Here is a 26,518-nt window from a genome sequence, read left to right as displayed (position 1 = left end):
TATTTGAGCATAACATTCAGCATGCCATATGCAGAAACATAAACAAACATCAGGGAGCAAACAAGTGAAATATAGAAACACTTTATTCCCAGAAGGTGTAGCATGGAGTTATTTTTCAAACATAAAAAGGCCAATATAACCAACTTTAGTACAACAGTATGATGTACGACGACAGCTTACTCATTCACATTCTGTAAACCCACACACAAGGAAATATGATTGTTATTGTCCCACCAAGCTACGGACACTCGACAGCTCTAGTACACAGACACCAGGACACACGTTTGCTTGAGGGTGGGGCAGCATTAACACTTGATTTAGGACATCCAATGTAGCAGATGGGTGGAGTTTTGTTTGTTTCTTGTATCTTGACCACATCAAGTGATGTGATGAGGATGACGAGAGAGAGAGAGAGACGCAGGAAACACATCAATCACTAAAAAGTACTACAAACAGCTGGATCAGGAACAATGCCTCCTTGTTCCATATTTGCTGGCGATGCTGAACAAGAACAGGTTTCGTTACCGTTTTGAAACTTTGTCGTACAGGTGGTGAGACATTACAGCCAAGGGAGTCCTTACAGAACAACAAAGCAGTGTTTCTCTCGCAGGAAAATATCACGTTTGAGAGTCAAACCTCTTGTTCATAAGAAAATACCAACATCCATGTGCAAAATTCAATACTCAACAAATCACAGAGCGATCATCACCATCAATACGCGTAATCAGAATCATCTTTGCCATTTATTAGTTTATTTTTTTAATTAAATCAACAGCAGCTCAGGAAGGTGCTCGAGGAACGAGGGGAAGGAAACACATATTGCTTCTCCATCATGATGAGAATACAGTGTGATTGTAAACATGAAGACCCCATCCTTAACGTACTGGTTGGATATTTAGTGGTTGTTTTTAACGTGCTGATCTCAGAAGGAGCGAGGGATTTCTTTACAGAAGCACCAGTACACCTGCTGAGTGTTTGTTTGATCAGTCCAAAGGATAGAAAACACTGAATTGGAGAGATTTGTATTGCTCTGGGAAGGGAACATTATTTATTTCCTTTTTTAAAAAAAAGTAGTAGAAACATATCTTTCAACTGGGAGAATCACACCTTGTTCACTGTATCAATCAGCAGCCTTCGTCTAGAAATAGTACATACACACATACAGCACACTCACACGCACAAGCATGCTCACACACACTCAACACCTGCGCTCTGACAAACCCAGGCAAGGTCAGGATAACGTTATGGAAAAGCCATGCAGGTCAACAAATGCCGATTAAATCATTTTCCAAATACTTTTCCACACAGTTATTTAGTGATCATTTTAAAATGCACCCATTTCTGAAAGGCTGCAAAGTTTTGTCGCGTGGATCAAATCAGTGGTCAGGAGTGTTGTCACTGACACAGCGCCTCCATCGGGCTGAGAGGAGACTCTACAGCGGGGCTGGACAGAGGTGGAGGGACGCCCACTGCGCTCTGGAGACAGCAGGCCAGTTTACAGTACAGACACGTGGAGTGGCGGGGGCAACGGTGGGAGTGCTTCTTTGCTTGTTTGCAGTCCACTGCAGTTGGCATGGCTTGAAGTTCCAGGTCACAGGTTACAGGGTCAGTGATGAGGGTTCGTACAGTCTAGAGTCACCAAGAGTTCAGAGGTCGGAGCCGAGGTGCACGCTGATGCTAGGGGAGCGCTGCGTGTGGTTCGGCGTGGGGCTCAGATAGCCCAGCCCTTCCTCTTGCAGGCTGCAGGAGTAGCGGCCGGCCTCGGAGGCGGTGTGGTTGTTGGTGGGAGGCGCGTTGATGCCGCTGGCCACCTGCTCGAAGGACCGGGAGAAGACGGCGCTGGCGGTGCGCGTCAGGCTGGTGAGGGCTCCTGCTTTCGGCACTGATTGGCTGGAAGTGAGCGTCAGTCGCTTGACGGACAGCTCTGCGTTCTCGCTGGCGGCGCGGCCCGTCGTAAGGGGCCCCGCCTCCTTGTCCTTGCTGGTGCGCCCACCGAGCCGACATTTCTTCATGGCCTTCGCCCCCAGGTTCAATGTGGTGACGCTGTTGCTGATGGTGATGGTGGGCGGGGTCACTTCGGGCCCCACTCCGCCCGGCCAGACCCCTTCATCCACCTCGGAGATATCCATCAGCTCATCCGGGGAACCCAGATCCACTGCGTCTGCTCGACAGCCAGAAAGGGAGACAACCGTGCATGAAGAACAGGAGCAGAGTAAACACAGCAGCGTCCTCTGTCATCGACCCTCTTAAGCCACTCAAACTTTTAAAATGATCTTGTTTTCAAAATTAAATGCCCAGGATTCAATTTTCCTGCACTGAACTTTGGATGGACGACAGAGGAGTTCTACCAGTGTCCAGCAGGTGGCGCCTTCATACCGTAACCCCAACATAGAGGCGGCTTCGCCACCTGACAGGACCCTTGTTAGTGTACAAAGCAGAGCTGAGACAGCAGTCAATAGTTTAGAGGCAGAGGAGTGCATGTTTTGTCCCAAAGGCAGGAGAGGACAGCTGCTAGGATCACATAGCCTAGGAAAGACCACAGAGGAAAAGTAGAGGAAAGTAAACAGACGCACAAATCAGTACACCCGAGTCTAAAGGCACAGACACCTTTCCTGCTTTGTTCCAGACATGCATCCGAGGCCGTGTGAGTGACCAACCTACAAACTCACAAAGACACTTTCTCAGCTGCTGATGCTATCACTGCAACAGAACACCAGTAAACTGCTGATATACAGATAGGCAGGCCTTGTTTCAATCTTTCATGGTCAGATTTAGTATGTCGAGGGAATTTATGGGGGAAAAAATAGGAACAAAATCTCAAGACCTGCATATCTCTCATCAGCTTTTAGCTACAGTCAGAAGGAAGTAATCTGTCGAGGCGTAGCAACATGTGCAGTTGCAAGAGCTAAAAGAAAAATCATTACGTTTCAAGGTCATTGGGGCTTTGTTGTAAGTCACATTCACTGAACAGAGGCATCGACAATCTGAGTGCCTGTTATATTTATTGTAAAATGTTCATAATGCAGCGTCATGGTCTCGTTCCGGTTTATAAACCTCCCAGTTTTTATCGTCCACTAATGTACCTGAGCATCTTGTTTAGATTCATTGAAAGTATGTGTAATCAGAATTAAAATGAATACATAACCTCACGACAAAAGTATTTATACATACTGTGTACAATGCTATTCTATTATACAGGGGATCTGCAAGTCAGTGCAATTCCCACCAACAGACCCGAGGAGTTGAAAGTTGCTTGCAGGCATTGCAATCCACTGTGCCTGAATTATAAGCACAGAAAAATCAGAGGTTTTTTGGAGTAGTTTCTGACAAAGCCTCAGCAGAAGCTCAGTCCGTGTGTCTTGAGACGAATCTAAGCACAATAAAGAGTCACACATCTGTGTTGCAGATGCTTGTGGCTTTGGTCCCACTTACACTTGAGAGGGGGAAAAAAAAAAGCAAAAGCCTGTAAGTCACAGGCTAAATGTTGAGCAACATCTATATGACTGCAACAAGACAGAATAACCATTTTGAAATGCTTTTTAACTGATATTCATTCCTTTTTATAATTATGAATTCTTGTGCAAATTTTGACATTTTTGCCAATTACGCACCGTGAGGGCATTTAAAAAAAAAAAAAAAAAAAAGCAGAATTCAACATCACGGCAGGAAAATTTGGAAGAAATTGAGTGCCTGCTTAAAATATTTGTCAGGAGGGAGAGTTCAATGATAGAGAAGTTAAATTTTAAACTATGAATCAAATAACTGTAACAAAGCAACAGTCTGTTGGCCTCACAGTCATTTTTGACTTGTTTAATCGATGTGCTGCTTTTTGCTTCATTATGCTCAACATAGAGACTTTGCCTTATTCTGAGGATGTGATTCAGTCAAGCACATTTTATTACTCTGAATTCATAATGACGTTATTGATCCATTATTCACTGAAGTCTTGAATCATTTGTTTAATCTTGGAGCATCGTGGCAGGAGATCGTTGTGAAGAAGCTTGAGCCACAAAGGAGAGTAAATGAATGAGTGACAATGGAAAGATGGATAAGAGGAACAGGGCAGTTAGGCAAAGAGAGGTAGGTGGAGCCCAGCGCAAAAAAGGTAAAAGGGGGAAGTTGTCATGCAGCGATTTAGACCACACCCCCACACACGGTTACCTAGGCTACCCCGGGAGTGGGGCAGGGGGGAGGGGCTGGATCTTAGTACTGGCTCCTCCCTGTGGAGGCCGACCCAGAACCCTCATTCTCCACCATTCGCCTCACAGACTTCTGCCTCCTGACCTCCTGACCCCGGGTACCGGAGTCATGACCTCGGGGGTCCGGGCTGACCTCGGAGGTGGTGCCCGACGCGTCGCCGTCGGAGCGTGGCCGCAGGGAGTCTCCGTTGGGCATTCGCTCGCCGCCCACGCCTGTCACACTGATCTCGGGGATGGCCACGCCCCCCAGTGCAGCCTCACTGTCTACACTCACCTCCTGGGACTCTGGTTTGGGGGGAAGCATGGGGGGGAGGTACCGGGACAACACAAAGACATGTATATATGGGGAGACACACACACACACACACACACAAACACACAGATGTACAGACATGTCTCATGCACAAAACAAACAAACAAACAAACAGGCGGCCATGTGCACAGACACACATGAACCAGAGAGGAGACGCACGGAGGTAATCCATGTAATGGCAGACAAAATAAAAAGAAAAGAAATCATAGTGATCAGAACATAACACATGGTCAAAGTACATGCTACATGGAGATGAACACAACACACAGTATCTAAATGGAAATGCAGTTCATGCTAGATCACCGCTCACCCCGACCCAATAATTAATATTTAATAGAATTTTCCAACATCATCTGCTCGTGACAAAGGCTTTATGCCCAAGTAAGCAGCATTAATGAGGACTCAAAAGAGCGGGAACAGTGAAGAATGGATGTTAGGGGTGAGATGAAACCTACTCATTAAACCTGTTGCTAAACTAAAAAGGCTGGAATCTACCAAACCGATCAGGCCTCTGAGAAAGGAGAGTCGCTTTCTTCACTTTATACCACAAACAGGATCTCATGGTTTACTCAGTAGAGTTCACAATAAAAGAAGCATTCATTGAACACCTCTGGATTAACTTCTATTCTCAATCAAAGTAACCACGGTTCCTAACTTCTCCACTGTGTCAGTGAGAACGGGCGTCATAACGTAACGCTGACATCCAAAACTCAGCAGCAGAAGGCAGTAACGCTCGTAGTTAAACGATTAGTGATGCTGCACATGCTGCAAGCCACGTTGTGAGGGTGAGTTTGTGCAACATGCTCGGCACGATTTCTTCAGACATTTTTAGGTTGTTATGACTAGACATTGTAAAAACATCTTAAGAATTTTCTCAATCATTTTTGCACTATAACTCAGAGAGAAGTAAAGAAGTAAAATCTGAAAAACAACTGGTCCTGTGCTTGTCTGGTTCAGTTCTGCTGAGATCAAACTGGCCTGTCCGTGGCCCTCGGGCGAGCATGAGTCACGCAGAGTACTTTTTAATTTAGATGCACTTCATACATGTATCACCCTCAGTAACCTCACTGAGCTGTACCACGATAAGTTGGGGTTTCGTCTGTTGCATTCTACTTTAAACTCTCTGTGTTTACTTTGACTTTCTGTTTTTCAATGCAATGTTGAATCTGCGTCCAGGACTGTCTCTTGCTGAACCGTTTGATTTGTCACCGTGAAATCTTAACAAATCAGTTTGGGAGGGTTAATTTCAAATGAGTAGATCAAAAAAATGGAGGACAAGAGCACGGGCTGACAAGAGAGGATGGGAACTCTCCAAGATCAGGGGACTGAAGGATGACTACACTTGAAAGACCACAATGACTCTCAGATAGTGGAGTGGGTGGATGAATAAGAACGAGGTCTGAACCTCAATCTCTCTCCTATAAGAAGGACGTTGTTCTTTCTGGTTTTACTATTTATCAATCTATTTTTTGTTTTATCAAGTTTACAGACGTGCTTAAAACTGTTACTAAAATAAATGTTCTCACATACAGAGTTGCTCTCTCGTCCTTTCTGTGTCAACTCACTTTGTGTGTTTCCTGTGCGTGCATCTTACCGTGTCTCTTCCAGCGGTGTCCTCGGATGGACAGGGAGGTAACTGCATTGCGGGAGATCCTGGAGGCGGTGGGTGTGATCTCCACTTGGATACTTCGTGCGCCCTCCTTGTTGTTGCTCTTGAGCGCTGCTCCGTGCAGCGATGACTTGATGGCATTACCCACCTGAGGGTGTGACGAAGTTCGCAAACATTTATGCGTCAGACTGTCCACTCCTCCGTTAATAGAGGTAAATGAAACCAGATAAGGAATCAGTGATTCTTTTCTCATTGTGATGCCACCAATAATAACTGCTGATTAGCTTCTATTAAACAGGAAAAAACACTTTGCCTGCACTGTACATTCGTCTTTATTTCTATTTAAGATCCAGGTAAAATTATCACCTGTATATTGCAAATGTAGGAGATACTTTTACAGAATCCAAGAACACAAAAACTATATAAAAAAGCTTTTTTATTCCATCAGCTAAGAAAAAAAAAAAAAAAATCAGACACAGATGGATCAGCCCAGAAACATTACAAGTACACAGTGAGGCTCTGCTCACGCGACGACACCAATAACATCTGAATAATGGTTACATTTGCACCAGAGTTGTGCAGAGGGTTGACTGTAGGAGCACAGCACTGACTGACAAAGTTGTCCAGACGTGTGATGTAACAGAAACAAAAAAGCTTTTTGTTCCTCTCTATAAAACACGATTTCACAAGTCTTTATGTAATAAACTCTGCTCGGCTGGAAATCCTCAAGTGACACTTGGACTAATTATCATGTAACCGTTGAATATGGAACATGAGGTAGAAAGCATCATAATCACAACACAGCATGCCCTTTGTGTGAGATTGCGGCACAATGGTCTCATGAGGGACCCGTCATTAAGCTATGCTAAGCTCGCTGCAATCTGCAGTCTTCAACTTTCAAACAGGAAGTACAGCATCCTAAACAGCCGTGATATTTCATCTGGTTCACAAAACGTTACGTCTTCAATGTGATCGTACATCTGTCCATTTATCCTGAAACCTTCTTTCCAGTAACAAGAAAACAAACGCTGTGTGTTTTGACAGTTGTGGACGAGCACACCTTGACTTGTGTAGTAATGCTGTAAGCTGAGGTTCAATCCGCTACTCCCTGGGCCTCAAGGATTACAGCTTAACGGAGCAGAGTGGAAAGCATGTAAATAATCTAGTGGGATTACATTCTGCTTCAGTCTCTGACACGCACGCACGCGCGCACACGGGCACACACGCACACACACACACACACACAATGCAGCGCACTGTGCATGAATCAAAACCACAGGTCAGCATGTGCATCTCAATCACATGCTTCAGCTCGGGCACATACACACACTAAAAAAAACAGTGACGGGAGATGTGATGGCGACATGAAACTATAAACACACTCACCAGGAGAGCTTCTGGAAACAGCTCTAGCTGGGCCCGATACAAGACATCATCCAGTGCTTTGGACCCCAGTTCAACTTCACCGTTACCCCTTCACAAAGTTAGACAGAAGCACACAAGCAGCATGTTCAGCCTTACTCTCATTGTCACATTAAAAATGAAGATAACCATTTATCTGTACGTTTCAAAACACTATAGGGTGCAAACATAGAGACTTTACAGCTCCGGTCAACCGTGTAAACTATCTGGATGTGTCTGCAGGTGTGTGTCTGCGTACTCACAAAGCGTAGTGGATCCCTGTGATGAGCTGAACCAGAAATTCCGACGTGACCGTTAGCCGTGTGCTAATGCCTTTGTAGCGCCTCATCTGTTGTCGTGGGTAACCGCATATACATACCCTGGAGGATAACCAATAATAGGAAGAAGAGAAAAGCATGTATCAGTGAGATAAAGGGGAACAGAGAAACCACTTTAACAGTCCATTTTGCTGTATTTGCACTGAGACAGTGGACTTCTCTGGGGCGAGCTGGTTTGAAACACAGAGAGCTGCTGGATAATAACTTTCACCCTGACACACTCACATGATACAACAAACTAAGGGTTGCTTACACCGCCAAAATAATAAAATACATGCTAAATCACAAATGACAGACGACTTCCTTCAACAATTAGTTAAATCATAGAAGTGAGTTCGCAGTGCAGTTCAACTGAAACCTGAGATAACAGTCGCAGTTCTGTAGTTACAGAAGTTGTTACATTACACAATCAACTGATGCACCGAAAACTGTCGAGAGGAAATCAAAGCTGATGACTTCTTCTTCAGCTCGCTGCTTATCAGACCAAAGCTCAGCTGGAGTTGGCAGATGACCAAAAATCACAGAGCCAGGATGCGTGTACTGCTGAATGAACTTATCTTGATTCTCTCAGCAGGGGAAAAAGGTTATGGACAGGCTCGGATAAGCAAGTGCCGCAACCCAGCGTGAATAGGTGGGTGTGGAGGAAGCCTCCATATTAAAACATGATGGCACAGGCACCACCAAAGTCACAGTGAAAAACAAGCATGTCTGCACAATGGCCTCAAGTCCATGAGCGAAGTGACCCACAAATGTGATGTGCAGTGTTTATCTGGTACCTGGAGCTGAGCTGGCAGAGTGACTGCAGGGAGGTGGAGGTCATGTAACTGAGAGCGGCGTTGTAGCACAGCAGCAGGAAGGTCAGCACATCGAACCTAAAAAAAATAAATGAACACTTCATTTTTTACATTGTCTTCAGCTACATTACAAAAAGACCACAAAATAGAACACGTCAATGCAGAAATGTACATATTGCTAAACTGCAATCATCATTATTATCTTATATAAAGTGAAGGATTATTAAAGTACTTTATAAGAATAAAGGTCGAGCAATTCTTTTTTTTTGTGTATTTCAGTCACACTGAGCGGATTATATCCAAGTATCTTTGCATGATCTTAGAAACCAGACTGGTTTTTCCGTCTCACTGGTTATTTTCAGTATGCAGTATTCCAAAACTGTGTTTGAGGGCTCTATATAAAAAAATGTAAATAAAAACAGAAGGACAAGACATTCAGCACCACCTCCAGACATTTTGTCATGGTTAATACAAATTAAGAAACCCTAACAGCAATATAACAACATCAAGTTCAGCAAAGCAACGACAACTGCCACAGGCTATCACTGAGGCTGAAACTGCAGGAATGAAAATAATTGGCCTCGACAGCAGCTAAAGTCGCCCTCTTCGCACAAGTTTTCACGAATACATTTCAGGCATGTGATGTTAGATACTGTTTTCTAGACACGCTTTAAATCTAAAGCACGCATTGATAGGGAGCTCTACAAGTGTTTCTTAGTCAGACTGTATCTGCTTCTCTACTGCTGATTGTGATCGCTGCCGTCTTGCTCTGTGTTGAGGTCACGACCCGTCACTGTCATGAAGACTCGTACCTGTTTTGTGCCGTAAATGTTTCTCTCTGGAGGTGGGGCCCACTGTACACAACCCTGCTCAGTCCATGATTGGCTAGAGCTCCTTCTGTGAGGGCAATGGAGCCGATGGCAGAAGGCTGAAGGGGCAAAAATGTTTATTTAGTTAAATCTTTGCAAATACATGAAGGCAACTGGCTTGACCGTGTGTACTACTTTGGTGTATATACTCACCTCGTGGTATACTGAGGGTTTGGAGAGGGAAGGAACAGTGAAAGATAATACTTTACTTTGTCCATCTTTGTCAACTATTTCCTGTAAGAGAGACAAACAGGAAGAACCTTTTTCAGAGGGTGGGGGAAAAAAAAAAGAAAAGAAAAAAAAACATACTTATTTTGTGCGTGTGCCCTGAGCCTCAAAAGATCGTGTGGTGATCTCGGAAGGCACACTCTTCTGTTGTGTGTGTGCACCTCAGGGTCTCGTTTCCACACACACTATGGCTTATTTGTGTATACGTTGTGTAAACACACCCCGGGGTGTCAGTGCCCCCTGTGTGGATGATAATGTCAAACATACTAATGGGAACATGCCAGCGTGTTGAGTGACAGCTGACCTATTCTGGTATTCACAGAGGAAGTTAAGAGACGCTGCACTTTGCTGATAGATAGGGCATTTCAATGCCAAAACGGATGAAAAGCGAAGGGAAAACACTTAAATAATTACATGTGCAGGGCCCTCTCACATGGAGGCTAATGGGTATTTGTGAGTCCAGCCATAATGTGAGAGGAAATTCAGTGTTTTAGTTCCACTTTTTTCAACTTGAATTTCCTCTTCAGTGTAACGAGGAGAAAGAGCATAATGAAATCTTTCACAACTCATGAACCTGATCCCAGAAAGAGCTGAGCGGTTAAGTAGTGGTTAAGTAATGCCCACCTGCATGAGATTGAGGACTTTTCTAGTGTTTTACGGGACTTTATCGCATTAGACAAATGTCATTCAAAAGAGGGACAATACTTTCTAGTGAGAACACACACAGACAGAAAACATTCCTCCACATTATGTACTGAAAACCCCAGAAGGTGCCAACAATGTCTTCATCTTCTCCCCTACCAGATTGTAAATGCCCAGCAGCAGGGCCTCGATGCAGCCAGAGGTGTGGGGGTCTCTGGCTGCGCTGACGGACAGGAGGCTCCACAGGAGCTCTGGCAGGAACTGTAGCGTGAAGCGCTGCAGCTGCGGCTCACCACTCCGGTAAAATTCAAACAACTGGTGACACACTGGCTCCAGCAGCTGGGGAGGAGAAGAGGCACATGGTTCCAGCATCAGTCTGCAGAAATCAGCTGCCAACTTGTAATGAATTATATGTAGGGATTTTTTTTTTGTTTTAAATTCAATGAGTTCTGAATGACGCAGATTCAATCAGCAGAGTTTCAAGATTAAACAAAAGCAAGTGTCGTATTGGTCCGAAAATAAGCATGGCTCTTCGGTCCAAAAAGGTGGGATGGTCTTACGTTGTCTTATGTCTTATGATATTGTGAGAAGAAGAAAGCTGTGAGTGCAAGACGGTTGTTATCAAGTTGTTTGAAAGCTTTCAAATGTTGTATTTCAAATGTTTTGGATGTCAGCAAGGATGAAGCACAATGAGAGGAGCAGGTGGAACCAGAGCATTAGAGTAGAGATAGTTAGAGCAAAACTAGCGAGGCAGGAGATCTGAGTGAGAAATAGGTTGAGGACACTTTAGACTGTATTTGAGACCGTATGTGAGGAGAAAACATCAGAGAACTTCAGCAATGCCCAGTGTTAATCATTCATCTACATCTAAGTCTAATTACAGGTATTTTCAAATGTCAACAACAGTTTAATCCATGTGATTGTATTATCTTTATTTTCAAAGATTAAATTCATTTATTCATATACTGACTGGGTGTTGTCTTGTATTAGGGCCAACACAATAAACTCTTTATTATGAAAACAATTGGTACAAACAATGTGCCTGGTCAGGTATTCACAATCCCATGTTTAGTTTGAATAATAGATGACTGCATATACATACGTCACTGTAGTTCTCACGGATGACCTTGTAAAGTGCAGGAACCAGGGAACCTTTATCTCTTAGTGAGGCAGCATAGTTGGAAACAGCACTGTCAGGGAGGGTCTGAAACACACATAAACAGCTGAAGTTTGATGCACCAAAGACTTGAATCCGACTAATAGTCTAAAAATAATCACACAGTGTGAGAATCTAAGAGGTGAGGGCTTAATGACTGAGGATTTGTTGATGCAGTATAAATTTAATCTGTTCAAACTTGAAACTTCAGCATATATGCGTCAGATAAAGTTCAGGACACGAGAGAAAAAGCTGGGATAACAGACTGGGAGACTGTCTATCTATATTAATAAAGGAACTGGCTCATATCAGCTAAACACCTCCAGAACGAGTTCATCTACTATTGCGGAGACAAATCTTACTTGACTAAATTTAACACTTAAAGAGGCAGTGTGTTTGTTTCAAACTATTCCACTCTCATTATTCTGATTGAATTAGGAGGTTGCCTCAAATATTCACACAGATGAATCTCATCTGCTCCTTTACTTGTCTCCTTGACGAAGCTGCAGCTTCGGTACCAGCCATGGAGCTGTGGCTGCTCACGTCTGAGTGGGAGCAATATTCCGGGAATGAAGCACTTCAGAGAGAGTGTTTGTTGATATGTAAGAAGTAAACTCAATGGATAATGGAGAGTAGCAGAGAAGGCGCTGCATACAGATCACAGGTATGGGCTTTTTGGGATTCTTTTTCTTTACACGCACACAGACACATGCACACAGACACACACACACACACACAAATTGAGTAAAGCACTACCTTAAACTCTGACAGCCATTCCTCCACCACTCCTTGGTCCATAGCCAACATGTTCCCTCATCTGCAGTGGCGCCACCTCTACCTACAAGGGAGAGAGAAACACCGTAACACGCTTTTATTATCGACAGCTCATAAACACATAAAAACAAGAAGTCAAAGCTTGAATGGCACTCCTTCCGGGTTTAACAGAAATTTAAGGTTTGTTTTCCACCTGTTGAGAATATTGTGTTACAAACAGCAAACAGTGTTATGGTACTGCTGAGCATTGAGAGTGCATCTTCTGGGCTTCAAGTCAATACTGCCAAAGAGGACCGAGCATCTTCTCCTCCCGTTTGCCTCTCATCTCCCTGCAGACACACACCTCTGCAGTCAGCAGCTCCTCAACTTTAGGCTCACAAACCTGCAAATCACCCACACAGAGAAACCTGGCTGCCTTCATGGTGGAAGCACTGATGAGGAATAAATATGGCACAGCTGAACGCGGATGCTCGCTGAACAGGCTGTACAGTTTGGATGTCTATAACCAGAGACGGAGAGTAAAAGAGGCCCTTCGTCTCTCTCTACTGTCTCCGTTATCTGTCACGACACTCACGAGATGCATTTTAATGCCTACCTTCCCTCTTCAAACCACTGAGATGACACCAAAGCTTATTTCTTTAATGATACTACACTACTTTCTTTTAATATTCTCTTGTCAGTGTTCCTCTTTTTCTGTGATTTTGTGTAATTCTCACTCTGTTGTAACACAGAAGCAAGAGAGAAAAAAAAAAATCTGGTATTTTTAACCACACTTCAAAACATCTTCCACACCGTGGAAATAATAAGGGCACATAAGCATATTTGTTTGACATCCTTTCATGGAAAACGTTAGTTTTCAAACAAGCACTTTTTCCACAGAGGAGTGGCAGCAAGTGGGCACTGCGGAGAGGATGGGTGATATCATTTCCCGGTCAGCACCAGCGCCAAATCCAGGAGACACAGCTGCCATGCCACTCTCACACAGTAAACCTCATGTGACTACCATGTTTTTGGAACAAAGGACAGTTTAACATCACGTTCCATTTTTAATGATTCTAGAAAACAATGCTGCAATAGACTGTATGTGGAAATATGCCTTTTGAGTAGTAATACTGCTGGGGCTCGGTTATTTTTTTGCCAAGATCATTTGTGTCAATCGGAATATTAGACTATGACATTAGCTTTTCATAGAATTAAATAAAGACATGCAGATTGACAGTTTAATGAATTACACAACTCTTTAAGTTGGTCTGCAAGGCAGCCGGAGTCTACAGCAGCTCCGCCAGGCACAGTGGGCTTATTTTAGCAGCACACAAAGTAGAGCTAAAGGTTAGTTTTACAGGAATTAAAAGGACTAAAAACTAAAATTTTTGTGCTAGTTGTTGAGTCTCCTCAACAGCACTGGGATTAAGACGCAAAATGCAAAAGTGCTATTGAAAACTTCGATAATGACACCATTTGTGATGCCAATATCTTACTTTGAGATATGTTCTTCCAACTAACAGTGCTCTTTTTCTTTTTTTTTTTGCCCCTAATTTATACAAGCTGTGATTGGGGGGCATTTTTCCTCCACCATCACATGTGCATCAGCAGTGTGAAGTTTATAGTGGAGAAGTTTGCTGACTTTGTTGTTTTTCATAATTTTTTTCTTAATTTGTCTGTTGCCATGTGACCAGGAGCAGCTTTCATCTCTGCACCTCTCTGATGAATTTTCCGTTTTGTGATGGAAATACACTGATTTCACTGGGGACTTTGTCACATCTGAGTTCTTTCTGCATTCTGAAACTACAAGCACAAGGCTAAATAGGCTGTTCGATGCAGACTGCAAGTCCATGTTTGGTATGTCTTGTAGAAGAAGCTAAAAAAACTAAAGTGGGAGGAAGAAGTCCTTCCAAGTGCAGCCGCGTCACGCAGAAACATGTGCTCAGATGTAGACTCCAGTTGGGATAATTACATCTTTTCAGGCTCCCCCACTTTCTGCATGTCGCTGAGGGCAACACACACACACACACACACACACACACACACACACACACACACACACACACACACACACACACACACACACACACACACACACACACACACACACACACACACACACACACACACACACACACACACACACACACACACACACACACACACACACACACACACACACACACACACACACACACACACACACACACACACACACACACACACACACACACACACACACACACTCCGAAGGTTATATGAACCTTTCAGCTCCTGAGCATAGATAGATCTGGAATATTATGAGTTTGTAAAATTATACAACTTTCAATTAGATCTCTGACATTAATGGACAGATATATTAAAAAAACTGTGATTACAGGAAGGATTTATGGATGATTCTTGTCCCTTCATTATTCTAATTGTCCATTTACTCATCTTCCCACGCATCATTTCTCTTCTGTCATCTTCTCTCCCTCTTTCTTTATCCAGATGCTTTTTACCCTATTATTCTGGTCCTCGGTCTCTCCGCGACAGCCAGGTGTCTATTTATGGACTGTACCAATGACAGGAATGATGAGGGGGGGAGGGGAGCTGGTGACTCATGAAATAGGAAAGGATTATAAAGCAGAATAGCCTCCATTTAGAGAAATTAGTCCTTTATGGCAGCTTGTTCTTCTGTTCCGTCACACTGCAGAAAACAACACAGAGCACAGGCAGCGATAGCTAACACAAGCATATGGCTTTTAATGGCAGGCTTGCTTGAGTAAGAAAATAAAGGCTGTGTGTTGGAGTGTCGATGACTCAGCCTGATAAGAGGACAGATTCTCCTCCTACGGAGTCACTTTGACAACATCAACTCTGTCCACGCTGGTGTCCGGGGCACGACATCTGCATCTGCACCCAGAAACACACTCGGATGACTAAAATGAGCATCTGGCCATCGTGCCGCCTACCTTTTTGACATACTCGCCTGAGAAAGAAGTAACAGGGAGTAAATAGTGACCTAAAGTTGGATTCAGAAACTGATATGAGAGAGTAGTGATGCAACATAAATAAAAAGCACCATAAAAAGTGCAATAAATGTTGAAAAACTGCTGAGAAACAGAGAATTTATACTAGACTTAAGACAAACACTGCTGATTAAATTTATCACCATTCTAATACGCACACGCGCACGCACACACAATATAAGGAACACCTTCAACCACTTAACACAAATATATAACCAGCCAATCACATAGCAGCATGGCTGTTTTCACACAACTTATGCAACTTTAAATCCACGAATATAAAATCTGTCAAAATGGTGATGTGTCACAGACTCCAACCAGATTGAAAAAATAAATAAATAAATCAACTTAACAGGTCTGTTTCAATGAGAAAATGGTATAAAGAGCGTTACAGCGCCTTTCAGTTTGAAACATTTGCTGAAGGCTTTGTTCACAAGTCAGTTTCGTGGATTAATTTAACTTTGAATGACCGAAGCAATGTATGTCTTACTGCAGCTGACGGATCAAGGCTATTTTGAACCATTTTTCCATTAAAGCAATGGAGGTATTTCAAACCAAACATATCAGAAGAGGGAATTAAAAGAAACAACATTATTAAATAAAGAGAAAAAGACCTCCAAAGAAGGAGTGAAAAAAATCGACAGCTTTCTAATGTGGATCAAGGATCTCAGGCATCCAAAAATGAACCTACATGCTAAAATAAAACAATATGTCCCTTTAAATTTGACAATCAATCCATGTTAGTATCCTTTGGTAGACAAATCTATAGAAATCTCTGGAATCAAAGTGAAATAACAGACTAGGAGGAAGAGGAAGAAGGGGAGGAAGAAGTCCTTCCCAGTGCACTGTGACAAACACTCAGTCTGTTGCAAAAACTTTTGCACAAAATGATGCAATGGTCAGGCAAAGACAGGGTTTTATTTGTGAGTCGATTGCAGTACTTTCTCTTCACCAGGTTCTTTGTTAAGAATGCTAATTCACAGCCACAGGTTGAGTCAAACATTGTGAAAATGTGAAATGCAACATAGGAGAATGAGCTGACGTTACTTGTGCTGTTATGGAGATAAACATGCACAGCAGACATATCGCAGAAGCAGTGGCGTTTCTATATGTAAATACTTGGTGGGGCAAGATTTTATTTCAGGTCGAGTGGCAGCACTGAATTCTAAAGTAAAGTGGGTGCACAACCTTTTAGCCATAACAATAAAACAACCATATAGGTGCTGATCCAGTAAAAAATATTGAGCCTTGATATAGATGATCAAAAATAAAATTCATAAAAAAAAAGAAGAGAAAAAAGTCATTAATAGGAATTGTACCGCTCGAACATTGGTAAAGTTGAAAATTGATGAGACAATACACACTGCATGGTGAGAGAGGGGCTAGCCCCACTAATGCACCAGCGGTGTAGATCAGGAGAAAACAGCCTGAAACCGGAGGAGGAGACCAATAACCAGGGAGTACAGTCCTCACACAGTAATTATGTGATATATAAGAGGAGGTTTTATTTGCAGGCAAGAAAATATTGTAGATAATCTTAAAGGATTAATGGCATACTTTGCATGCAGTCCTTTCTGATGACACCAGGTGGTGCTCAGTCCCACCTGCCCCTAATGATCAGTTGCCCAGAAGACTGGATTAAAGATAATAAATGATGTAGACCTTGCACTATGCATTGTATAACCTGCTAATTCAAGTGACTATAAAAAAAAAAAAAACTTTTGAATACTGCTCCTTTAAAAATGTCTGTAAATATAGACGAGACAAAGAAAGAAATGCTACAAAAATACTGCTGCACGATGAAACATCAGTTGAACAAAGACAGAACCAAGGACGTGACTGGGTCATGTATTAAAATATTCAAGGTTACTCTGAAAAATATGTAGAAAAGTGTAGTGTATTTCAGAGTTATTTTCTTTCATGGTCTTGTGAAACGGTAGTGGCCCTTAGCAATATTCACACAATAAGATCACACTAAATACACTAAACCTTAAAGACAAAAACCTTCAAAATCCATAATATTTTTTATTGACTATATCTAATATTTGTTGATGCTGTCAGAATTACCAATTAGTCATTTAACATATCTATAAATCTATATCTGCCTACAGAAATCTTTACATGGTTTACTATCAAAATAGCGACAATTAACAGCTCATCTGATTGATACGTTTCAAAAGGTTTTTGGATAGCTGCAAACCTTTTGAAACGAAACAAAAAAACGAAAAAAACAAAATGCCTCTATTTGACTGTCACGATGACGCATCATGCCACAATGTTATCTTCACAACCACAAACACAAGAGACCTGCCTGAAGAAATGTTCAATTTCTTACTTGATAAACATAACATTTGATTAGACGCCTGAATTAACGTGTTTTCTGATAAACACTTCATCACTCAGTAAATTGTCTCACCTCTACGAGTGCAACAATCTTAACCAAGATGTACCGACTAAAAGCTCATTAAAGGGGCTGCTCGTCTGTGAAATAATGATGTTTCAAAATAAACCTGTGTTGAAACCACAAGAGACAGAAACACAGACAGTGTAGATTGCTCTGTAGCTTACATTGACACACTTCAGGTGGACACAATCATCTGGGAGAGGAAAATAAAAAACTAATTGATTTAGGAATCTAATATACAACATAATCATGTCATTAGGAAGATGTTTATCTTCTGTCTTGATCTGGAAAACTTGCAAGCCATCTCTACATTGTGTTGTGGTGAATAATGAAGCAGTATTATGGATGAGTGGTTGAGCGAAATGAGGATGAGTGAAAGCAGCAAATCAATAAAGGGAAGCGCATAATAAATGCAAACAATCAGAGCAGGAAGATAAAGCGGAGCATAAATCAATAGCTAAACAAATTGAGGGATAGTTAAATGGAAGAAGAGAGTAATGGGGAGTGAAGGAAATGTATGGCACCCCATGAGGTGGATAACTCAAGAGGAGTGAAGCAGCAGCATCAATAAAAGAGGAGAGTTCATTAGGTTTCAATTTGTGCTGCACCTGGCCACCCCCGAGCCTCTGACAACCACATGAGATATGGCGACTGCAACACCGACGGGTCCCTCGAGGACTCGAGGAAGAAGCAACATGTGAACCAGTCTAACTGTGTGTTCGAAAGTTCCTCACCACTGCATGGCTCGCATGGAGCTGGTGCCAGGGATTGCACAAGCGTGTGTGTGTGTGTGTATTCAATGTCTGGTTTGACAAAAACCTGTTCCTGTGAGCTCGCTGAAGTTGACAGCTCATTCCCGCAGAATTCACACCTACACCACAGTCCTCAACGCTCACACACTCACACACACACACACACACACACACACACACACACACGCACACACTAATTGAGCTTACTTCAGACTCCTCCTCCTGAAGATTTTGTCCAACACAAACAGGTCTCCTTTCAGTTTACATTCCTAATCGTTGTGCAGTTGCAAGTTCTGACAGAAACTCGCTGCGAAACACCTAAAGCAGAAACCAATGCTTCCATTCGGATTAAGATAAAAGTCACAATAAAGCAGGAGGGTGTCCTCAGGCGCCCCGTAGTAACATGAAGACATACCTGTCTGGAGAAGGTGGCAGAAATCTGAAGCAAATCCAACTGAGAAAGAAATAAAAGGATACATACACATCCCTCCTTGCTGATTACCTCATTTCCTATTACACACGCACTGTGGAAGCGTCGCTTTTTTGAGGAAGCAGCCGGGCCAATCGGAACGGAGGTTTGAATGGTGGAAAGACAGAAAGCAGAGAAAATAACTAAGTGGGTGGTTGCGAGAGCGGCCGAGCTGCCCCAGCTGCTTTTTCCTGTGGTGCAGGGTGCAGCCACACAAAGTACTAGTTAGTGAGTTGGTGACTGTGACGTTGACGCTGCTCAAACTTAAAAGACTCAACGCAACAGTGACGTGAGAGTAAAATACACCAGAAAGCCGAATAAACCAATGCCAGACAAAGTCTGACATTAGCTCTAGTAAAGATTGTGAAGACACACCCAAAACCACAAACAACCTCTCAGTCATACCAACTGGTATTAAAACCAGGAACTGTAAGGATACACCCAATTTCTCCACAACAGATCGCTTATAAACGGGTGCATACATGTCCCAACAGATAGTTCAAGTTAAAAGGATCCTCCCATAATGACCGTGTCCTAAATCAAAAGTAAAAAAAAAAAAGATTTGATCTTTAGTTCGACTTTTAATTGAAAGTTATCTAAAGATATTCTAGATTTAGTTCGTCAACAGTTCTATCACCTCCTTGTTTGTCATTTGCATTCATTTTTATATTTTTCTCTAATTGTTATAGTAAAGATAATATTGCATGGCTTTTCACACAGATCAGTATTAGGCTCATAACTCATTTGTTTGAGTATTCTTCCACTTCACATCAGACATAAACAATGTGTTTTGTTTTCTCAAGATCAGGTTATTATAATGCTTTATTAACGGGTTCACCAAAAGGACTTACCGGTACTGATTTTTCAAAACGTAGCAGCTGGAATATTAACTTTAACCCAAAAATGTAGGACACACCTGTTTTAGCCTCCTTGTGTCGATTTCAAAATTCCTTTACCAGCTGCAAATCAATGACTGTGTGGCTGAACATATTTCATAAAATGTGTTAAGATCGACAAATGTTGCCTTATTACAGCTTAATACAATGAAACCAGAAAACTTGTGGAGCAGCTTTATGCTCTGATGAATGAAAAATATTGAATTATTGGCCTGTCGATATTTGACAGGCCATTAGTGTTTTTAAAAAGCACCTAAGAATACTGCTACACATTTCATATCGACTTGTGTTTGTCCATTTTCATTCTTTTTCATTCCTCACTTGCTCTATTTTATTCTGGGCTTGACAGTTGTCTGTAAAGCACCTTGAAATAATGTAACCTGCCTGACAGATTGACAGCTGCTGCACAAAAAAAGACTGACAGAGACACAATGAAAAAGCAGTTGAGAAGCTATTCTGGTGAGCTGTGGGGCATCCATGTAAAGGTGAAAGCAGAGTTTCAGCTGTGCTCACAAAGGCCAAAGCCTCCAACACGGCCAGAACTCACAGTTTGACCCACCGCCCCTTACTCTGGCCTGTTGAGAGCTATTTGTATCAGTCACAGGAGTGAAGTACTTTGTTTTGGCATACCTGCTTTTTGTTTGTTTTTTCATTTATACCATTTCTTTTTTCCTGCTGTCTGTTGCCATGTTCTTTATTTGGACTATCTTGCCCAGTGGTTAAACCTGTTGTATCACTGCCTCCCACCTTGTTCTTCCCTGGGGTCTTCTTCAATAGCAGGTTGCCTATAGCTTGGAGGAAGAGGTCGGGAGGGCCCGCTTTTTCGCTTCTGTTTTCTTTCTTTCTCACAATCATATATAGCAACATGCAGCAAAGTAGACGTGACAACGGAGTCTGTAGTTTGTGTGTGTGGCTTTTGCAGCGGAGGGAAACGGATAGAGAGATCTGACAGGGAGGAATCCTCTTATAGCAGCCTACGCTCTCTCTTCTGTTGCCTCTAAGCCAGTGATGCATCTTTGTCCCTCCTCTTCCCTCTCCTCAAACTTCCTCTCTTCCTGCAGCAAGGGAGCCCTAGAAGACCCACAATTAACATAATTGATTTTTCAATTTCAACTGACTTTCTTTTCTTCTCCATGTATTCTCTCCCCATTTGACTCAGCTTATCTTGTTACATTTACGTGATACACTGGTAATGTTTAGAATCAGAACCACAACTCAGATTCAAATGCCCATTTAAATGTTTTTTTTAAGACTTAGGATGGTGTCAGAAGGATGCTGCATCTATCACTAGAGGAAAATAACATCTATACTTACGCCTCTGTATGTAGCTTGCAACCACAACTAAATGCAGAGGGAGAGATTGCAACAGTTTTCAATTTCCTGGGATATTTTATAAACCTGCAGGCATGGGTGACTTTGACTTATGTGATTTTAGATGACAGCAAAGTCTGTAACATTGTCAAAAAGCATTAAGTGGCTCCAGACGCGAGCTACCAGGGATGCAATACATAAACAATCATGCACTTATGTTATATGCATCCATACACAACGTAATGACACCACTTAACTGCACACAACCACCCACAGAACAAATCTATCTGGTGCTAACGGCAAAGTCTCCACACAGAATGACAAGAGAAGAGAACACCACAGTATGAATCTATATCACGAGCCACAAACAGCATGCTTTTTGCAATAATAAATTGCATAACACTACACCATGGTGCATTCAGTGAAGCTCTAAGAGTGTAAAACAAACCACTTTGCCGTAGAGCCTGGCATCTATCAACTCTCACAGGAAAAGCCCAACAGCAGTGAGTCGGTGTGAAGTTCACATGACAACGAAGAGAAAGAAATCCTAAACACGTGTGTGTGTGTGTGTGTGTGTGTGTGTGTGTGTGTGTGTGTGTGTGTGTGTGTGTGTGTGTGTGTGTGTGTGTGTGGTGCTTTCTCTTCCTTTGTCACACTGTTGCACACAATCAAGGGGGAGAATCCCATCCAAACAGCACATAACAAGAAAAACATGCACACCCAAGTGAATGAATGAGTGTGTGCAAATAAAGATATAATACATCTTCAAACATGAGAATTCACACATGGATCACCTGAGAAATCCGCAGGTCACGCTCAGCTGCACCACAGGAATGAAGATACAAAGTCTGTCTTTATGAGGGATGTGATTTTTTTTTTTTTTTTTTCGATAAGATCAAACATGTTTGAAAACCTCCCCGTCCTGCCGGTTGTGTTATTTGATGGAATCTACCTGATCTGACTGGAAACTACTTGTCCCGTGGCACCGCTGGTGAACGCTGGTCGCACGGGTCGTGTTTAAACAATACACACTTCCTTTTTTCTGTGAGATAGTAGTAGCAGAAAATAACACGGAATCTACCAGAATCAAGGCGTTTGTTGAGCCAATAAGTCAAAGAGTGTAGATTAATCCTCTGTCCTCGGCTCACTGAATGACTTCGAGCTGTCACCGCGGCTGCTCACAGATTAGCTGGTTAGCTAGCTCCGCTAAAGGCGCGACACCAGCCAAGTCAAGCGGACTCAGTTGTTGTGTACTTACTGGCATGCTATCTGTCCGTTTTCTGGTATCGCTGTCCTCGCTCGTTCCGAAAAAGCCGGCGAACAGCTATCACTCCGCTACTCCATGAGTCTTCTCAATAATTCAACAACACCAGCTCCTTCCATCTTCATTACTTTCTCCACTTCAGACAACCATAGACGAGGGGGACCTGGTCTCCCTTGAGCGACAGCCACGCCGAGCCAATGAGAGAGCTGCATATAATTAACTCGACACGCCTTTAATCGAGGCAGCCAATCTGATTGGACTACACTCTGCGAATTGGTAATTTCCACGATCAAGGTAGATTGTCGCTGTCAGCCGCTGATCTTTGACAGCAGACTGATCTACTAAACGTGTCATTATTAAATTATTGCTCTAATATAATACTATATACGACACTAAATACAGTTTACCTTTCTTTTTTATATGTAAACAGTTTGCTAGACTTTATATTTCAGTTTCCTAAATAAACCAAGCGCAATATTAAACCATTTTGTGTCCCTCACATGGGGCCAAATGATAACTGATGTTTCAGGTTGCCAGAAAAAAAAACGTGTACATATTTAATCAAGTGTTTTTATTCATATAACTGTCAATCCATTTTGATTACGAGAGACATTTGCTTCTCTTATGCTCTACTGTTAGTTGCCCACTTTGTCATGTTCAAGATAAACCCCAAAGCACTACTCTAAAACTGTTTTCCATTGGTAAATAACACATGGTCACTTGACAGTGTCCTTTGGAACAATGGATTTGCCAGAATTAATTATCAAGATTGCATATGGCCATGTGTTTGTTTGCTTTCACAATAACAGGAGCAGGGAAGCTCCAGTTTTTAATCAAATGAGATGGGACTTCGGGGGATAATAAGATGCAAATCTGCTCCCACAGCATGTTATGACAGTTAAACATAACATGGACAAATATGATTATAATCCTCTACCTCAGTATACGTTCTTTCATTTTTTTTTCTTTGTGTATTACATAAGTGCTGCACAATTTCTTGCCCACCACAACCTGGATAACTATCACTTCCAAAACTCAAACACACTCGTGACAAACCACAGCAAAAATTAATATATGGATAATGACACAGAATACTTCAAATGAATATTTATTCTTTTAAACAAAGAATTTTAAAATCTTTATGGTGATAATCTCTGGAAGGTAGAGACGAGTGTAAAGAATAGTACGTGAAAGGCAACTGAGTAGAAAAGTGAGTCTATATCGCCCCCTTGTGTTCGCTGGTTAACTCACACGCATTAAAAGAAATGTAATTCATACAACAACGAAAAAGCTCAACTGCAGATTGAGAGCTTCACAAAATTCTCCACGGCCTGTCAACATGCTTAAAAGAACGATCATATGACTAATATTCATGATCTTATCATACACATGATATCAAAGGCTGCAGTTGCAGATATGAGCCTGGATTACTCACAGTGGCGTTTGGCAGTTCTGTACAAGTTCATAAAATGTTGTTTACTGGACGGCAACTGGCATCCGAACCAAGAATGAGAGGCAGCTATTTGTTCCATCTCAGCAGAGGCAGAAAGCTTGGCAGTACAGCCTGTGTAAATAGTTGAATTGTCTTTTGTTCAGTCAGTGATTCTTAATTTTTGACAGGCAATTTGGGCCAAAGAGCCAAACTTATACGGTGATTTCATACACAAGGGGCAATTACATTGCTGATATCTCAAAACCATACCCAGAGCCACATATCTAACGCTAACCTATCCGTCAGACAAAGTATTAATAGTCAGTCAGTCTCCCATATTCATTCCAAGTGAATATACTGTAATTGTTTAAGTCGGATCAATCATTTAAAATGTGCATAAACTACAGTTGAGCACCAGCTATCTTAGCAGCCTCAGTGAGAACTTCTCTAACCTGTTTTCTATATCTTTGAGACAATTCCTTCGCTCTCCTCACTTCCTTCATGTTCTCCTCCAAGTTCTTTGCCAGTCTTCCTTGCTCTTGGTAAGTTTCTGCTGCTCCATTCACTTGCTTGGCCATCTGATCCTGGCTACGGAGCAACCACTCAATCAGCTCCTGCATTGTGGTCCCCTTTGAGATGGTGGCCTTGGCATTTTCAGATGTGCCTTTCACTGCGTCCCGAGCAAACTGCAGATGTGGAGGCAGCGTTTTCCCATTACCTTTGCCCTCTGATGAGACAGGAAGTACACCGAGGGAGAAGTCATAGCCCTTTATCATGAGAGATACTGTGTATGTGGCCTCTGAAATTTAGAGATGGTGAAAAACAAAAGAGACAGAAAGGAAAATTGAGGCACACTGTAGACCCACACAGCTTTAATTGAAACGTACAGTCAGTTTTTAACTTACTTTGTTTTTCTCTGATCTTGTCCACACACTCGGCAAAACCCAAGGTTTCTTCTTGGGTGCAGTCGCAGCTCTGCCTCAGGTTTCTGATGTGTTGGACCATGGCCTCGTAGCGTTCTTGCTGCTCATTGAAGGTCTCAGCCATGTCGGAAAAGCGCCGATCCAACTCTGGCACATTTACCCGCTTCATCACCAGCTTTCCATTCCTCTTCAGATCCTGTGCATCTGGGATAAAAAACAAAGAGTATCAAGTGAGAGGCATAAAAAAACACCTCCAGTTTTAAGTCATCAGTGATGATGGTGAAGCATGGACAAGCAGAGACGATGTACCACAGTGTGTGGGACGTGTCTGTCTGGCTGATGTTGTTCCTGTAACTTCACAGGGAGCTGAGTGCAGGAGAGGATGCCTCTGGAAAAAAAAAGAAAAAGAAAAAGTCAGCTTAACTTTGTGTATCTTTGGTTTTCATCCCAGCATGAAAAGACAAAGCATCATGTATTTGAAGATGCATAATGTACCATTTCCATGGTCTCAATATTCATGATATAGATTTAGCAAAAGACTGAAGGAACTGCAACAAATCATGCCTCCAAGCACTCTGCATTAATGCTCTGCATGTCAACACATCACAATGAGATTGAGCTCTAAACTAAAATGTCACTTAATCATTTCTATTTTACATCATACCAGAAGTTAGAAGCAACAAAACCATGGAAGAATAGTTCAAACAACATAGTTAAAACAAAGATTTAAAAAAGAATAGATGAAAACAAATAAAACCAACCCAGCACAGTCATGTCTGCTTAAAACTGGGTCCGGAAAGAGAAAAGGCACTGTTTAATATACATGCAAATCCTAAAGCACAAAATAAGACGTACCATTATGGCACTATTCAACAACATACTGCATATTTTACTAATAGCATGCAGCCTAGTGGTTAGACCTCTTGCCACACAGTGAGGATATCTCCAGTTTGATTGAGAACTTGTGGTTCTTTCAGTTTAGAATTGGGGGCTTTACATTTCCTATACAGTGTAAAAAAAAACAACATGCAGATTCCGTGAATTGGTTCCTCAGATGGACAAACTACACGTTTTCCTTTGAGAACTCTGTTCTTGATGCAATAATGACGGGTTCAGTTCTCCAAACGCGAACTACAACATGTCTATACTGCCGCTCTGAAATCAAATAGGTCGATGGCCTCACTGAGTGATTTCATTCCAGCAAAGTAGCGACAGAGTTTCTTTGGTGAACTTTGCGACAATCTCTGCTCTTAATAACATTTCTAAGTCGATATAAGCGAGGCAAACACTCACCTCATTTCTGTGATCATATTGCGCGAAACAGCAACAGCAGAGAAAACGCAGCATTTTCCGCAGCCTTGGTGTCTTTCAATCAGTTTTCAGGTCACTTGTTCTCAATAATTGTCCTCACAAACCAAACACATTCCGCAGTACGTCAGAGTCATGCGGCTCCCGAAGAAATTTCCTGGTTGTATTTTCTTTTTTACTTTACAGCAGAGATAAGAAACGCGTCAGACAGGTGCGCTTACAGGTGAACCACAAGGCTGTTCGAGTCAGTCCCACACTAACTGAAGAAGTTAGGATGTTCTGAATTATGCAGCTGTCTGCAATTAAAGCAATTGAATTGAATTAATACTATATAATTGAATTATTACAATATAGAATATATTTTATGAGTGAATAAACGACTGGCTCAGTGGAAACATACATATTAAAAAAATGTCTGGGTAATTTGTCATATCTGTCTGTAG

The 26,518-nt window shown here is 42.2% G+C and overlaps 2 protein-coding genes across 6 annotated transcripts; both read right to left on the bottom strand.

The window, feature by feature from the left end:
- Nucleotides 1-65: 65 nt before the first annotated feature.
- hycc1 (hyccin PI4KA lipid kinase complex subunit 1) lies at nucleotides 66-22,584 on the bottom strand. 5 transcript variants are annotated; one of them, XM_080485410.1, is made up of 12 exons: nucleotides 22,407-22,584; nucleotides 12,306-12,387; nucleotides 11,496-11,597; nucleotides 10,553-10,732; nucleotides 9,677-9,757; nucleotides 9,467-9,582; nucleotides 8,637-8,732; nucleotides 7,786-7,902; nucleotides 7,508-7,595; nucleotides 6,107-6,269; nucleotides 4,162-4,484; nucleotides 67-2,161 (listed from the first exon to the last, which is right to left on the bottom strand). In XM_080485410.1, the coding sequence occupies exons 2-11, from the start codon at nucleotides 12,354-12,356 to the stop codon at nucleotides 4,204-4,206; spliced, it is 1,275 nt and encodes a 424-aa protein (XP_080341536.1). In that variant the 5' UTR covers nucleotides 12,357-12,387; nucleotides 22,407-22,584; the 3' UTR covers nucleotides 67-2,161; nucleotides 4,162-4,203. The 5 variants fall into 5 exon arrangements, with proteins under 5 accessions (XP_080341534.1, XP_080341535.1, XP_080341536.1 ...); XM_080485411.1 differs by lacking the exon at nucleotides 22,407-22,584 and adding an exon at nucleotides 18,888-19,139; XM_080485412.1 differs by lacking the exon at nucleotides 22,407-22,584 and adding an exon at nucleotides 18,975-19,138.
- A 387-nt stretch (nucleotides 22,585-22,971) lies between these two features.
- On the bottom strand, nucleotides 22,972-26,204 carry LOC308123192 (uncharacterized protein). Its single transcript, XM_080485536.1, has 4 exons — nucleotides 26,061-26,204; nucleotides 25,077-25,155; nucleotides 24,750-24,971; nucleotides 22,972-24,643 (listed from the first exon to the last, which is right to left on the bottom strand). Exons 1-4 carry the CDS (start codon nucleotides 26,112-26,114, stop codon nucleotides 24,246-24,248), a joined length of 753 nt encoding a protein of 250 aa, XP_080341662.1. The 5' UTR covers nucleotides 26,115-26,204; the 3' UTR covers nucleotides 22,972-24,245.
- Nucleotides 26,205-26,518: the final 314 nt, after the last annotated feature.

The sequence above is a fragment of the Lipophrys pholis genome, assembly GCF_963383615.2.
Source record: "Lipophrys pholis genome assembly, chromosome: 17".
Classification (NCBI taxonomy): Eukaryota; Metazoa; Chordata; class Actinopteri; order Blenniiformes; family Blenniidae; genus Lipophrys; species Lipophrys pholis.
This window is presented reverse-complemented; position numbering and strand designations above follow the sequence as displayed.